The 16,236-nt window shown below is 40.7% G+C and overlaps 2 protein-coding genes across 4 annotated transcripts in view; one reads left to right on the top strand and one right to left on the bottom strand.

The window, feature by feature from the left end:
- The window catches only part of chrna2b (cholinergic receptor, nicotinic, alpha 2b (neuronal)), a 9,235-nt gene extending 7,675 nt beyond the window's left edge, over positions 1-1,560 (top strand). Inside the window, 2 exon segments of the mRNA XM_017030847.2 lie at positions 1-74; positions 368-1,560. The exon segment at positions 1-74 is cut by the window's left edge and continues 40 nt beyond it. Of these exon segments, the coding sequence (XP_016886336.2) occupies positions 1-74; positions 368-493 (200 nt within the window). The 3' untranslated portion in view covers positions 494-1,560.
- Positions 1,561-2,141: 581 nt separating this feature from the next.
- ptk2bb (protein tyrosine kinase 2 beta, b) lies at positions 2,142-12,882 on the bottom strand. 3 transcript variants are annotated; one of them, XM_025053728.1, is made up of 28 exons: positions 12,785-12,882; positions 8,873-9,108; positions 8,602-8,780; positions 8,380-8,467; positions 7,996-8,075; positions 7,453-7,515; positions 7,297-7,351; positions 7,070-7,210; positions 6,508-6,582; positions 6,222-6,323; positions 6,004-6,124; positions 5,879-5,918; positions 5,655-5,683; positions 5,488-5,529; positions 5,305-5,402; positions 5,083-5,164; positions 4,893-4,993; positions 4,638-4,753; positions 4,453-4,553; positions 4,252-4,341; positions 3,962-4,166; positions 3,765-3,873; positions 3,615-3,674; positions 3,411-3,533; positions 3,051-3,203; positions 2,775-2,810; positions 2,457-2,649; positions 2,142-2,276 (listed from the first exon to the last, which is right to left on the bottom strand). In XM_025053728.1, the coding sequence occupies exons 2-27, from the start codon at positions 9,068-9,070 to the stop codon at positions 2,575-2,577; spliced, it is 2,562 nt and encodes an 853-aa protein (XP_024909496.1). In that variant the 5' UTR covers positions 9,071-9,108; positions 12,785-12,882; the 3' UTR covers positions 2,142-2,276; positions 2,457-2,574. The 3 variants fall into 3 exon arrangements, with proteins under 3 accessions (XP_024909496.1, XP_016886337.1, XP_016886338.1); XM_017030848.2 differs by having other exon boundaries at positions 2,775-3,203; XM_017030849.2 differs by lacking the exon at positions 12,785-12,882 and adding an exon at positions 10,204-10,906 and having other exon boundaries at positions 2,775-3,203.
- Positions 12,883-16,236: the final 3,354 nt, after the last annotated feature.

Below are 16,236 nucleotides of genomic sequence, written 5' to 3'. Positions count from 1 at the left end.
CAAGTGTCATTCAAGCTTTGGAAGGTGTGCACTACATTGCAGACCACCTGAGGGCTGAGGACGCTGACTTTAGTGTGAGTATGGATAGATGTTTGTCTCTTTAGAACCAGTCCAGTGAAACGTAGACATGACAGTCAAGTTAGCCTGTGATGCATCCAAGCTAGGAACTAGGAGGAGACATCAGTAATATGAGTGGGTAATGTTAATTGTCCAAAATGCAAAGCTGAAGTAGGAATGCCATTTAAGACCTTTGACCCAAAGCTTCTCTTTCTGTGTGTGTAAATAGAGCAAAAAGCGCTGATCACCAAAAACAACTCCAGTGTTTATTTACAGTTCCGTATCTTTCCTTCTTGTTCATGATGCACAGGTAAAAGAGGACTGGAAGTATGTTGCCATGGTGATTGATCGCATCTTCCTGTGGATGTTCATCATCGTGTGTCTGCTCGGGACCATCGGCCTCTTCCTGCCCCCGTGGCTCGCTGGCATGATCTAACTCCTGAAAGTATGAACAGTTGAAGTGTTCAACACACAGATGAATGAAGAAACCTGATCACCATCACACAAGAGGAAAACATTCAGTTAACATCAGCAAACATCTGGTATTAAGAATCTGGGTCGCAAACCTTTTGGTTTCCATTTTTCTAATTTATTTTTGGTTTTAGTCTCAGTGAAGTGCAGCTTCTCGCTGTTAGCTGTAAAACAAACAGGAAGCTAATGTCAGGCATGAGGAAAAAAATGGCTGCAAGTTTTTTTACTTACAGATGGTCCACTGCATTTGACCTATGCAGCAAATTCCACTGATTGTGTAAAGAATGTTTGTGGCACTTTTTCTCCAGGTCAAAGGTCACCGCAGTTAGCCGCTAATATACAGCAGCTAACGCCTTGATTTACTAGCATTTCTTGGTTTAATTGTAGAAATTAAATTAATTGTACATGTTTGATCTTAAATGTTTGAATAATTTTACTCCATAACTCGTCTTGGAACTAATATATAAAAAAGAAATGTATTTATTTTATGGAGCTTTGAGAAACAGCTTGATCTCTCTGGTGTTATATTTCCTTTGATTTAATGTACGTTGCCAAATTAAACTGAAGAACTGAAATCTGTTACATTTCCTGTCGTGACATTTGCTGTGGTGTAAACAAATGTAGATCCTTGGGCAGAATCACTTTCAAAATTTTATTCATGAATATTTCATAGTATTTAATAACTGATTTCCTTTTTTTACAACCATTCCAACGTGAGTACATTTGAAGATGTTTCATTTTATTCCTATTACAAAAAAAATCATTTATCTATATTTACAAGAACATGTGTGTGTGAGCAGAGAACCAATAACTCCAATGATTATAAAGAATCTATTCACCCCTTATTGTTTATGCCCTACCTGGGCATGAATATGCATCATTTTGTCCGAGAGGTGAACCGTGACAGGCGACATGGTTTCCGCAGGATCAATTTTAGTGATTATGTCTCCAAAAATTCAGTTGAGCGCAAATATTGCTTCTGACTGAACAATAACGAAATAGGTCAAACTGAAACACATCTTTTAAAGTCCACTAGGGGGCCACAGGTTTGGCTAAGTTGGCCCTGACTCTGGCTTGGTCCACAGCGTCCAACATGTTTTTGCTGTCCACGGCCAGTGTGTGTGCTGCAGCCAACAACTGCTTTTTACATTCCTCCTTCAGAGAGGTGATGGCGTTCTGCTGCGTCAGACGCATCTTACTGATCAGCTCTGCCATGTCGTTGTTCAGCAGCTTCTGGGTTCCCTCAATCTGTGGTTTACAGAAAACAATCAGTTTAGAGCCAATAGAATCCAGCTGTAAAGTTATCAGATCTAATCTGATCTGGAAGAATCTGAACCCTTTGGTAGTACGACGTGTATGGAATAAAGTTGAAGGAGAACAACAGTATATAAGATGACTCAGCGTACCTCAGTCCTGACAGACTCATGTAAAGTCGGCAGAATTTCGTCCACACTGTGAATCAGATCTCGTAAAGCCATGCCTACAGACTGAGAACAGAGAACAACGATGAGAACCAGTCAGTCCTGAGGAGTCAGGGGTCACAGTTCATACGTGTTAGAGTTCTCCTAATATGCTAAAGCTAATGCTAATTAGGTAAACGCTCCCAAAAGTACCTTCACAACAGTGATATATGCATCTGGCTGCATTCCAGTGATGTCATTCTTGAGCTGAACCACGACTTTGACAACGTCCATGACAGACTTGTACACTTTGTCATCAGAGCGGTCCAGTTCTGCTGTGGGTGCAGGCTTGAAAAAAAAATGAAAAAAAGTAATGGATATTTTAATGACTAAAACAGATAAGTCAGAGAAGATATTCCACCTCTGATTATATTACACATTGCCTATCGGTAACATCAAGCCTGTTATATATTTAGCTGGCGTTATCAGTGACTCATTATCACAGCCAGAATGAATTGATGTAATCACCTGCGCTGTGAGCCGTGGAGGCTTCATTGGTGGGGCTGTGAGGCAGAAAGATAAACGTTATAAGAGACACAGAGAAAAAGAATGACGCCAACAGGATTAGGAGACAGATGATAGCTTTTTAGAATCGATTAAATTGTGGTTTTATTTGTGGTTTCTCTGTGCACTTGCCATTCGGTAAAGCGTCTTCTGGAGACTAAAAAGAAAAAAAAAAGAAAAAAGATTAGAAAGACAAAGTGTATGAGAAGTTAGAAAATAACTTGTGGAAACACAGTCAGCTGCTCATGCTAAAGGTAAACAGGATCAGAACAAATCACCTACCACTGGGCTGGGGACACCTTCTGGTCCCATAGGGTCCTGCAAAAGAACAGGCAGATTCATTTTATAGCATATGGAGGTGGAGCCTCTCTTTGGAACTGTTATCAGAGGGACATTTAAAATAAGACTAGCGGGGCGTCGAGAACGTGCGACTTGGTTTCTATTGTTTAGCGTTGGATCGGTCAGCTCAGCCTCCAAGGCCACGTTGATTTCAGGAGCAGGGGGATAGAGAGAAAAAGAGATGGGATTGACAAACGTGAATGATGCTCTCTTTCCCACCAGGAGTTTCTCTTCCTTTTCCAGCCACATTCTATCTTCAGCCATCTCGGCTTTCTGCTGTCGGAGAGTGGCGTGCATGTTTTGGCGCTCCCGCTGCCACAGCCTTTGGGCATCCTCCCTGCTGTTTGGTTCCACACGAAAAAACTCGCCCTCCTACAGGGGGAGCACGAAAATGTGACAAGCATCTCTCTTTAATTCCTGCAAGTATACCAGCATTGTGTTCAACTAAACAGGCCCAAGTTGCACACTAAATAAGTAAAGAGAAACTCAAATGTAATGTTTACTCAATGTAAAATATGTGCCGTGGCTCACAAAATGTTGGGAATTACTATGCAATCTTACTACTGAAGTCCTTCTTACCCCCATACTGCGACGACGGGGAGATCTAACTGGTAAGGCCAGAGAGTTCCTGGAGTCCACGGGCGACTGATACTCACAGGGACTGGCCAAATCTGGTGAGCTGGCACATAAAGCCTCATTCAGCTGCAGACAGAAACAAATACACATTGATCACAAACTGAGCACCTGGAGAACACTGTCAAGTCCAGAGGATACTTTCAGTACCTGGATGTGCAGACCAATACTGAGTGTGTTCCCAAACCGTCCTGGTTTCATTCTCGTGGGCTACAGAAAAAAAGTAAGATTAAAAATGAAGGTTCAAATTTACATTTAATTTGATGTCATCTGTAGTTTGTAGCTAACACAGATCCATACTTTGGGAGGAGGTTCACTCAGGTTGACCTTGGGTTCAAAGTACTTAGTGGAGCGGACTCTGTCCCTCTCTCGCTCCACTTCCTGCTCCTTCTCCATCTTGTGGACATCACTGAAGGGACAAAATAAAATAAACATACGTGAATTCACCTCTAAGGACATAAACAAAGACGACTTCATCGTTCTGTTCATCCATTCACCAGATCTTGACCACCAGCTCTGTGAAACTGGGTCTCTCTCTGTGGTCGTAGGACCAGCAGCGGGTCATGAGTGAGTAGAGGGCAGGGGGGCAGTTTTCAGGTTTGGGCAGCCTGATGCCCTGCTCTAATTGGTTGATGACATCTCTGTTCTCCAGCCAGAAGAATGGCTGCTGGCCGCGACTCATAATCTCCCACACACAGACAGCTGAAAGACAGATTGTCATTTCTCTCTTTCTTTTCCTCCGTGTCTACTGTGTTTACAAGCTGCTGTGGTGGAGTGTGTTCCTCACCAAACATCCAAACGTCACTGGCTGTGGTGAAACGTCTGAAGTTAATGGACTCTGGAGCCATCCACTTGATGGGCAACCGAGTTATAGACGCTGCAAAAAAAAAACCAAAAACTTTAGAACATGGATTTACTGTCAAGTAACTCTTCATCCATTTGTAAGAGACTCCGATCCTACAGAGTTATTTCCTTGTTTTTTCTTTACCTTTGTAGTACTCCTCCTCTTCTATGTACCTTGACAAACCAAAGTCTCCCAGCTTCACACAGACCTGACTGGCAACCAGCACGTTCCTTACTGCAATGTCTCTGTGAATAATCATAAAAACACACAACGATGACACCTCCTGTACAAGTATCTACACTTCAACAGCACAACTTCATAATCTCCACCTGTGAACCAAATTGACTCCTTCGAGGTAGACCAGGGCTTTGCAGATCTGCAGGCTGAACAGGACCAGAGTGGTGTTTGTCAGCTTGTTCTGATTCTCCGTCAGGTAGTTTCCCAGCTGGGGTTAGAGACGTGAATTTAGTGGTTTTTATTTTTAAACACACTTGAACTCGATGTCCTCTAACACCGTAAAAGCATAAACCTACTTCTCAGAGAACTAAACTTTTACTAATGATGACACCACAGCTGTAACCAACCTCTCCGAACTGGTAAAGCTCCATGACTATCCAGACAGGATCCTCCTCGATGATGCCGATCAGTTTGACGATGTGAGGATGGTCCAGGTTCTTCATAATGACTGACAAAGGAACAGGAGTTTAACTTTTAATATGTCACTAAGATTCCAGTCAATCCTAGTTCTTGACTTTTTCTCCAGATCCTCATCACCTGCTTCACTCATGAACTTCTCCATCACATCAGGTGAACAGTCTTTGCAGGTTTTCACAGCCACATTGACCCTCTCACCATTCTGAGAAAAAAATAATAAGTTAACCTTTTTGTTAAAATAATTTATGACAATGCATATGGATTACCACATTATACACATATATTCGGTTCATATTTTGGTCCTAGAATGCTACTTCATTTTGATTGGTCGGGTGTACTTACAGATTTTTTGTAAACTCCATCGTAGACCTCCCCAAAAAAACCCTCACCAAGGGTGCGTCCAAGAACAATTTTATTTCGGTCGATTCCATACCTCACCACTACAAAAAGTAGTTTATGTCAATACAACAGTTTTGACTTTTCATGTTTATATTTCTGAAACTCTTGATAGAAACTGTGACAGACCTGATTTTGGCCTTTCGTCGATCTCACAGTAGATGTCTGACCCTGTGTGGATCCAAAGGAATACGTGCATTTGTTAAAAGATTCTGATTCAACTGTGAAGATTAGAGTTAATGTGTACTGCTTGGTACAATGGAGGCCATTTGGGGTAGAATAAAATGTTAGCTCACCCATGCTGTGTCTGATCGTGCTGTCTCGGCTGTTTGAGAAAATAAAAGAGCTTCAGTCATAAATTTGCACAGTGATTACACTGTGATTTAGTAAGACACTCCCTCCCATCAAAAACACATTTTTCAAACCCACTGAGCAGCCAAAGAGAACGAAAACTATTTTGACTTTGAGTAAAAATAATGGGCAGCCATTAAATCTGCAAAATTAACCAAATGTCACTCACACTGCAGGAATATCAGGCAGAGGGTTACGTGAAGAAATATCTAGAATGAAAATAAACAATGATTACAGACCGCCATCGATCTCTCACTCCCTCCATGACTATTGCAGTTTCCGGGTCATACGCACCTTTTTTATTTGACCGAAAGATAACGGACTCCTCAGTATCGTTCTCCAGGCGGCAGTAGCCATCGATGAGTTCCATCATGTTCTCGGCCATAGGTAACGTGGCCACGTTGATCGACAGATGCTTTCATGAGGATAAGGCAAAACAAAACAAAAAAGTTCCTTGTCAATGATTAACGCATGTGTTAATCAGTGTCTGATTTCTTTGTGGGGGCCCTCACCTGTCTGGCGCCCTCTATGTTGAGGTTGAGCAGAGCTTTGCCGTCGCTCTGGGATAAACATTGTACCGACTTGATCTGTTTGAAGTCGGCCAGAAACACGGCCTGGGGGGGGCAGAGGGACAGAGCACCTTAGACTGAGATGAGTGGGACTGACTCACACACAGTGACTAAGGCCACTGGATGTCTGCTGACAATGTAGTCAGACTCAGACTTTATGACTTCAGGAGACACAGGTGTGTTTTTGTTGATGTGTGTGTTAAGAGTCCAAAAAGTGTTCAAGAAATACCGCTGAATCCTTCTGTGTGCGCTGTCTGATGCCCCTCCCACCAATGACCAGCTCCACAGACAGACTCCAACCTTGCTGTTGAAAAAGGACAGCTGTGGTCAGTTATATAACTTCAGATAAAAATCATCACGTTTTTGTAGATAACAATTTTGTAGATATTTCGATGAAAATATGACGCTGACTCCTGTAGCTGCGTAAGGGAAGTGGTTATCAATTCTGAGTACAGTGCTTGTAATATATGAGTTTAAATATGCAGTTGTGAGTGTGTGTGTATTTGTGGAAGTGGTGATTTTGCAACAGCCTGGGTTCTATTTCACATACAGACAACATCAGTTTTACCATGAAGTGTCCTTACAATACAAAACTGATAAGATGATACAGATATGGGTCAAAGCAGCGGAAACATTTTAGATTATTGTCTTCCGTCTATGCCACAGTGAAGAAAAGAGAGAAGTAAAATGCACTTATTTATAATTTTATTTATCTTGTCCAGTGAATAGTACAGTCATAAATGTGTGGTGGTAGCGGGGCTTAAAAGTAAAACGCAATGACAAGGACTCACCACTAGTTCACAAGGAAAAACCTCCTCGTCGTAGTTGACAAAGTTTTTGAGGGTCTCAAAAAACTTCACCATGCAGTCGTCCTCCTTCAGCATGGCGTACTGCTGGAAGGTCTGCTGAATCATCTTCCTCAGCTGCTTTGACTGGATCACAGCAGAGACATTGGTTTGACACGGTGTCCGTAGAAGACAAGACTCGGTGAATGCAGTCGTCATCGTAGCAGACTCACCTTCATGCTGTTAATCAGTTGTTCAGGAAAGAAAAGGTCCAGGCCAACTTCTTTTCTACATTTAGGAAGAAAAGTTAGATGTTACTCATAGGAAAACAGGGTTTTAAGGAAGTAAAATAACCCAGAAATAATATTAACAAAGTAACAGGTACTTACTCTAAAAGTTCAAAGTTAGACTTCTTTTCCAGACCTTTGGCGTTCATGTCTTTATAGAATCTCCTTCACAAGCACAGGAAAAAACAAACATGTGAGTTTGTGTTTCTACAAACACAAAAATTGTGACTATTTTTATAACACACATTAATAGTGTCATTAAATGTAGTATGTTATTGTTAAAGACAATCTATCAAAACATGAGTTATTGTATTAACTTACCATTTTTTCATTTAAATAAATGTAGAACCACTTATTATTTTGATTGATTTTTTTGTTAGCTTTGAGCTAACCTTTTGCCTACTTTTGTATACTTTTTTCTTTGATTTCTTTTTTTTTTAATTTCCAACCTGATTGGCTGGTGGTCTTGTATCTGTATCTTTTTTTACAGAACTTCTAGCTATATCTAAGCTAATTTTAGCTGTCTTCTTTACCATTTTTGGCATTTCAAGATTGATTTGATGACATTTGGGTTTGGCTTGATGATTATTGGCCTTTTAGATCTGATCCAAACTTGTACAGATGTTGTTGAGAGAAAACACTCACCTGATCTCCAAACAGCCCAGCTGCAGCGCCATCCCATCACTCACTTTACTGGCATGATACTGCATATAGTCACTACGCACCTGATGTGAAGTTGGACAGTGATATCACATGATAACTAACAAGTACAAAAAACTTAGCATTGATGTACTAGTAGACTACTTAGGACTAGCTTTGTTGCAGATTGCTGCTGATCTACCATCATTTCTGTCATACACTGCAGAAATAAAAGGAAGTCTTCTGTGCACATTCATGGTGATAAGTTCACTTCCCCCCTCATATTATCTCAATCATCTTTAGCAGTAGAAGCACTAAATGGTTAAAGTGCATTACTCTCAGTTAAATCATCTTCGTGATGAAAAAGTAAAAAAACCAAATCCTACTTACCTGTTGGTAAAAATATATTAAAGTTGATCTGTCATCGTTGAATTTTTCCAGAAATTTCACTGGAACGTATCTGATACGGAGGTCGTACCTGTGTGGAGGAGAGTAACACAGAGAAGTTTATAAGTTGTTTTTTTCTCACCCTGTAAATATTTCCCAAGATGTTTATTTTAAGCTCTCATCCAGTAAATAACCAATAAATAATAGACAAACGTCTGCGTGTACCTCCACTCAGCCTCCACATGATGGCTCTCATAGCGCTCCTCCACCTCTCCTACAGTCAGATCAGGATGCAGCCAGTGGAGTTCTTCAGACTTTAAATGTTTAAGCAGGAGACCGTAGCAGGCCGCATGCTTGATGTTGGGCCCCAGACGACCACTCACCAAAATGGAACGGATGATGGCCTGAAGGAGTCATGGTGGAATCTTAACACACGGAAACTTAAAGCACACATTAAAGCCAGTAAAGCCTCGTCTGTTTTGGTCGTGACTCCTACCCTGATTTGCCAGGAGCTGTCGCATTTGACCAGCTTGAAGTTCTTGCCCAGGTTGTTGTTGGTGCAAAAACAAACTTTGAGGATCTTGGTGGGTCCTCCATCCCCCGTGAAGAGAGACTCCGGACTGGGCTCAGGTTCACTCTCCTTTGGACAGGGCACCTTCCAGGTCATCGTATCACCTAACATTACCTCATACATGATGGAGGTTTGTTCGCTTACATCATATCCACAACATCCTGTTAAAAAACACAGAGCTTGAGATTAATCCAATGTGTACACATCCCAGGTGTATGTGCACGTGGTTTTATGTCAAGCCTTTGACATTAGAGTACTATATGTCAGTACTACGCTCCTACATCTACACTTTAATCCTGTGCGCTGACTCTGACTCACATCATGTGTTTCTCCGATCGACTGATTACATTCCTCTAACCGTCACTTCAAGTGAGGGCTTGTGTGATTTACAGGAAGAAAATATCTGCCGGTGCAGAGACTTAACCATCTACGTCAACAAAAGACTTTCGGAATTCTTTTTTTTTTTAAATAAATTTAAAATGTTACTGCGGTACAAAGAGTGGTTAACTTTTAGGAAACCTGCTGTTTACTAGTTACATGGTGAAAACACTAAACATTAGTAACCATACAACACACCGGATATGGGCAAAGTGTGGATGCCAGAGTGATGACTAAGTCATCTTCGCTGCATTTGACAGTGGTTACACAATCGGTTGGGAACTGTCCTGAGTGTGGTGTGGTGCAAGTAGTTCCCAAAGTATTGAGTGATTTTATTCCATAATTCACATGTACTGGTCGAACACACACTGTTAATTTCTGAATGAGTTTAGAATTTTAAAAGAAACAAAGCAAATAATACAGAAAAAGTAAAGAGAGCAAAACAGACCTGGAAAAAAAGCAAAGGTTGGCAGGAGCAGCAGCAACAGGCGGCCACAAGAGAGGCGCCATTTTTAATTCCTTATTTGTAATATTTTAGTTTTATATGCATCCAGTTTGGTGACTGGGTCAAAACTGTTTTCAATAGATAGACGTGAGACGTGCCCATATTTTGCCCCCTGGATGAAACAAGCCTGTTCTAATTCTACCAATGTTGGTGACAGAAATAAACAAACCTCCAGTCCTGTTACAGGTTACAGCTGTACTGTCTTAGGTCTTACGTAACCATCCAGTTACTCCCTGACATACAACATCAAAAAACCCTTTTACTTCACACCAACCCAACATACTGTGACTCTGGACCTTTTGGCTTTGTCAATCCAGAGTCTATTGACACAGCAAACAAGGTGAGAGAGGAGCGTGAGAGAGCGAATACTCACTCTAGGCAAAGATTTCGTCTTGTTGCCCGTTCAACCTCACAGCAGTGTCCGTCAGTGAAACTGTCATAACACGTTCTCACAAAAACGAGGCCCCATGCTGCGAGTCTGCTGTGAAGGAGCTGAGCTGCGTTAGCTTTTCTCTCTTAGCTCTCTGCTGTTGGACAGAGCTGTGTTTTTCTTAGCCTGAGGCCATGAATTCCCCAGAAGGGCTGCGTCTGCGTATGTTTGTGTGTAAATGTGTGTGTGTGAGCACACAGTGAGAAAGAAAAGATAGAGAGAGAAGATGAGTATGCAGCGTGGTTAGCGTGTTGCACCATCGTCTGGGTGTGGGAGGCCTGACGGAGGTGTTTGAGTTGAGGGCAGAGCAGAAGTTCATACGAGATTAAGGTCTAAAAAACCTTTTCAGAAAAACATGGAAGTGAGTGTTTGGTGATGTCACTATACACGTACATTCCTGTGCTAAAGTGGGTTGGATAAACGTATTGAGGTGCTGTATATAAAGTGCATCTCCACACTGTAACACCTGCTGTCATGACACTTTTTGAAGGTTTATTTTATGCACAAAGCAAATGAAAGAATTTTTCAGGTTTTAGCTCAGTCACTGCAACTGGCTGTGGCCATCATTTTGCAACAAGTGATGCTGTAACTGTTTCCTCTGTCTGCAGACTGAACTGTTGATGTGTAATCTATGAATCTATGTATTGTTCACAATGTTTTTTTTCTTTTCTTCTGTATCTAAAATGTTTCTCTTTTTCAAAAAGATATGTAAAAGTTTGATGCTTCATTGACTGTCAGGAGTTCACATCTGTATGTAAATATTCTAGGAAACTATTTCAGTGAGCGTTAAATTAAACCAAATCACACATCATGATGACATCATTTTGTGAGACAGGCCTGGTCTTTGTGCCAAATAACCAGGACAGTCCTGTCAGACTGAGCTCAGTCTTGTCAAAGTGAAATCACACAATCTAAAAATACCAAGGACAAAAGCAGAAGTCCCCAATTAAAATACCCAGCAGACTCTGTGTCTGTTTTTAACACCACTCCACTTTTTCTCTTTTCCCTCTTTTTTTTATCCCTAAGCAAACAAAACAACTTTTTTCCAGGCTCTCGCGTCTGCCCCACACTCAATGCCGTGCTGGCACTTGAGTTGTTATGGTAACAACGATTCTCGAGAGAGATGTTTGATCACAATCTGTTAGGTGAAACAAACTTGGTCTGTCAGAAATACTGAAGTACAAAAAGACAGACACAAAGTAGGAATATTCAGTGTCCTGACATTTAGACAAATTAATCTCTATTCTGCACATAATTATATTTGTATTATTTTATCTTTAAACCCCTGCATTTTCATCCAGTTGTACTGAATTCATTACTGTTGTAATGTCAGTGCTGAGTGACAACGACTAAGACGTGAAAAATGGGAATGGAATTCCACAGAAACTGCACCAGTCAACAAGCCTGCACCAGCAGCTGCTCTGAAATACTACAGTCACAGTCATCACAGTTATGTTCAATGTTGTTGAAAGAACAACGTTGGAACCATTCGTCTTTAAAACAGCGTTAATATTTTGTCGTGTAGATTAAACAAGATGCTGATAAACTGACTTTTAGGTTTTGGTTCAAAACGACATGAAAACATAATGCCATTATGTTATAAAAAAATATACCTTGTTTTTACATTTGCGTGCATATGTTTTATGCTTAAGATTTTTTTTTACAAAATTCTCTTATTGACCAATACTTTTCCAACCCCAGTGGTACTTCTCAGGGCCCGTGGACCACCATTTGAAAACTACTGCCTTCTAGTAAACATATGACTGACTATTTGTTGACTCTTGTTCCAACTTGTCCTCGTTTGCAGTAGTGATGCTATAAATTACACAGTCTTTTTGTCAGTTTTGTCCTTTCACGTGACATGTTCTGGAAGTGTATCCGGTGGTACAGTTTTACAGACACCCTACGTCGTTCGTTGTCAACTTTGAGCGTGCGTTATTAACCATTTACTTGTCTGTAGCCTCTTAATGAGGAAATATAAAACCAAAGCCTTCGGCTAACTCATCTGTAACACACAGCAGAAGCTGTCTTCTCTGCCGGCTGTACACACTGAGACAGTGTTGTGTTAACGGGGGTCTGCATATTGCAACGTCATGACCCCAGGCATTGGAATGTGGCTGCCTGCTCCTTCACCTGCACAGACATGCTTTGAAAGTGAACTAGTGTGTGTTCTATCTGTCTTTATCTGTGGGAAAAGGAAGAGTCTGTACTTTACTTTTACACACAACACAGTGTGTCGTTAAAATCTACTCATTACCATATAAATACTGCAAATAGTAAAGCTCTAGGACATTTCTGAACCTTCTGAAAACCAAATAGAAAAAACTTTAAAAAATAAACTAAACAAAAATAGTATTTACCTAAAAGCCAGAAAGCACAGCTTCTGTTACAAAGTACATGAATGTGTAAAGACTGTTTTGGTCACCAATGCTGGGCCTACAGCAACCATTTCTTACTTCTCCTCTAAACTCCCTTCACTAGAAGAAAGAAACATTTAAACTGAAATACTTTTTTATTTTCTTACCTTATTCTGTCAGATTGCACCAAGAAGTGAAGACTGACAGCGTTATTCCTCACACAGAGTCCAGGTCTGAGTGTAGAGTTGAGTAACACTGTCAGGTGGCCACTCCCTCACCTCTGCGGTTCTCCTGAAGGTGGGACCACTTCCTCATTTCCTTAACCTTTTGATTTTACAGTACACACCAAACATGGCGGATTATGACGGTGTCTCACAATCCGCTCACACAGTGTCCACTATTTAAACAGTTACGGTAAATTATTTTGGATTCTAAGGTAGGCTACAGAATGTTTAAAATACAGTGTGGTAATAGCAATATGTTTTCACCCTTCTTTGGAGATACGTTAAAATTCCAACGTGAATGAAAATAAATTTGGGGATTTTGTTTTTAACTTGGTGTTTATTCTTTTGTTTTGCAAGAAAATCACAATATTGAAAAACAAGAAAAAAGAACGTTAATGTAATTACAAATTTACAACAGCAGATGGGGGTGCAAGCCAAGGAATCTGTAGTGTGACACAGGTCTGAACTACTGACTCACAAATATGAACAGTAGTTTGTAGAACTTGATTTCATCGTTTTAAACATTTATATAAAACTTTATATAAAACTACCCTGATCCTGTAAGATGCAAGTAATTCTGCGTAAACGATCGTTTTAAACATTTATATAAAACTTTTTTAACTACCCTGATCCTGTTAGATGCAAATAATTCTGCGTAAACATTTTCAGTTATTTCGTCGTATGTTGTAATATTTATTTTATAATATCAATGTCATATTTGATAATAGTGTCGAGCAGACATTGTCAGTTTAATTAAGCTCTGATATCCTGGGTTTACTTCACTGTCCACGGTGCTGTGTGGTATTTATAGTGTACCATTGGATTAATCCACTGCTCTGTGAGTGTTACCTAAAATGCACTGCATGAAGTAATTGTGTGTGATGATTTGCTCTTGTCCTGCTTTCTGAAATGCAGCCCTGACTCATGACAACTTCCAAGACATTGATGTGTTTTTCCCTGCAATCAAGTCAGGGTATTTTTCTTCATCCATGTTTGAATTGTACCTTGTGTATTGTTGTCTTTTTTATTTTACTTGGTTATTCCTAACATTGTAAAAGACAAGCTGTTCCAGATATGTAAATAAAGGTTGAAATGTTGATATAAAAAAACATGTTGTGCTTTTGTTGTTGGTAGTAAAAATATAGTGTATTTTCCAGGACTAGACAAACTGAATGTATCATTTTGATCATTATTTTGATATACCTTTCAAATATTTTTACCTTCACCACGTCAGATAAAACTGTTCTTTTATCTCTCCTATAAAATATAGCAGATTTCTGTCGGTTACCAAAGTCCCTTGCAGTGTTAGGCACATTTATTCCGACTGCGTTACTTGATTAGCTGTCACTTGAAAACAACCAAAACCAAACAGAAGTTTGTTTGTTTTGTTTTTTTCCAGCACTAGGATATTAAAATAATTGACAGCCAGACCAAACAGGAGTCTGCATTGCTGGTATTGCTTGAATGTTTTTGATTCTGTCATCACATTGTACAGAACAGCAGAATGGCTAGAATAACAAGGGAACCATATTATTAGCCCAGTGTCGGTTCCCTGCCATGACACATCTGATATTTTTCCTTCAACGCCTTAGAATCTCCGGAGAATGGTGAGAGACACTTTGCATGAGCATGCCATGAAACCACCTGTGTCCCCCGGTTCATGCCTCGAAGTACTGGCATGGATCCACGGGGGGCGGGGTGACACTGACATGGGTACAAATGATGGAGAGCAGGGTGTGATGTGGAGGTGAAGGGGAGGAGGGAGTCATAAAAAGTCAGTGTTAATGATCACCAGTGAACAGTGAGACCGCTGCAACTGTGAAAGCGTGCCACTGCTGTGCCCATGCCTGCTACTGTCTGAATGCACGCTAATCTGAGCTCCAACGCCACCTGTTGTGGATTCTTGCCCTTGACACTGCTCTGGTCTGCTGGATGCTGGGTGTGGTGTGGACTTGTTTTGCCCCAGACTTGAACTCCTCTGCAGCTGTTGCTGTTCCACACCAGTATGTTGAGCTCTCTGACAAAGCCGTACTGGACGCATGAGCCAAGAATATAATTGAAATCAAAACGCTTTTATTTGTATCATGACAAACATAAAAAAAAATGGCCAAAGACTTCACACACTAAGTCTTTGGCCCCACAGTACATACTGAGAGAGAGAGGGCAGGGGGTTTTTACACCGATATGTGGACTAGGTAGTATCTAACCCAGACCCTTTCAGTGGCAGGTACTGTGAGTACTAGACCACCAATAACGTTCCCATGTGGTCTTTTATAGAGAAATGTCAACACCACCTCACTGGGAGATACGAGAGTTCCCCCAGTTGTCTAGGCCTATTACTCCTAAACTGATGGATAGTTCACTGTCTCCTCGTTCAAATCTAACTATGAGGTTCATAAAAGTAAGATGTTTTTGGTCTAACCTAAAATGTAGGAAGGGATTGGCCCTCTCACCCACTGGGCCCTACAGTAGGGACCACTTGCCTTGGAAAATATCTGAAAATAAAGAGCGAGAGATCTGCTGAGGTTTGGTTTCAGGATGACGGCCTTGGTGACTTTGAATGGAAAGTATATGGGTGGTTGCTATGGACACATATGACAACATCAATACTTTAACAATATATTAATGTTTTTTATTATGATTATTTATAATAAGCTCTGTGACATTGGAGGTTTGGTATGACAACATTACAAAAAAACAAACTTCCAGACAAACACAACAGAAACCCATTGTATATTCATGAACCACAACAAAGACAACTACAAAGGAGCTAACTGCAAGGACAAGCGAGTGGAGGCTGAACAGTGCGGATGTTATTAGTTAGCAAATTTCACCGTTGCCGGCGGAGGAGCCAGGCTGCCTGGATTTATGCACACAGGCCGCTTTTATTATTTATTTAATTGACATCACAGCTGGCGCCCGTGTTGCAATGCGGTACAAAGTAAACTACAAAAAGAGCAGAACTTGGCACTTTTTTAAGTGCACCTCGGAAACCTGCTGAAACCTGGAACTTTAAAACAGGTACACCACAGTGTTCACCGGTGGATTGTGGAGGACTGCAGCTGTGATGAACGACTTGTTGTTGTATTTTTTTTTAAATTCTTAATCACATTTATTAGTCAGTGTGAAGTCCATTAAAGTGACAATCCCAAGCTCTCTGGTAAACATTCCAGTATAACTTCACTGTGAACTCGGCCATTTTGTCACATCATTTCCATTTGGATCTATTACAAGTCTTGTCTTGATTCTAACTGCACTTCTGGCTGTGTCCACTAGAGGATTCATAACACCAATTCTCTTATAGTGCATGACATGATATTTAAAGGCTATGATTAATGTTTCCATCCACTACTGTGGCCAGTGGGGCTCACACTGTATCCAGTGAACATCTGATG

This window comes from Cynoglossus semilaevis, unplaced genomic scaffold (assembly GCF_000523025.1).
Source record: "Cynoglossus semilaevis isolate Cse_v1.0 unplaced genomic scaffold, Cse_v1.0 scaffold302, whole genome shotgun sequence".
Lineage (NCBI taxonomy): Eukaryota > Metazoa > Chordata > Actinopteri > Pleuronectiformes > Cynoglossidae > Cynoglossus > Cynoglossus semilaevis.
Note: the sequence above shows the minus strand (reverse complement) of the source record. Positions and strands in the feature narration are given on the sequence as shown.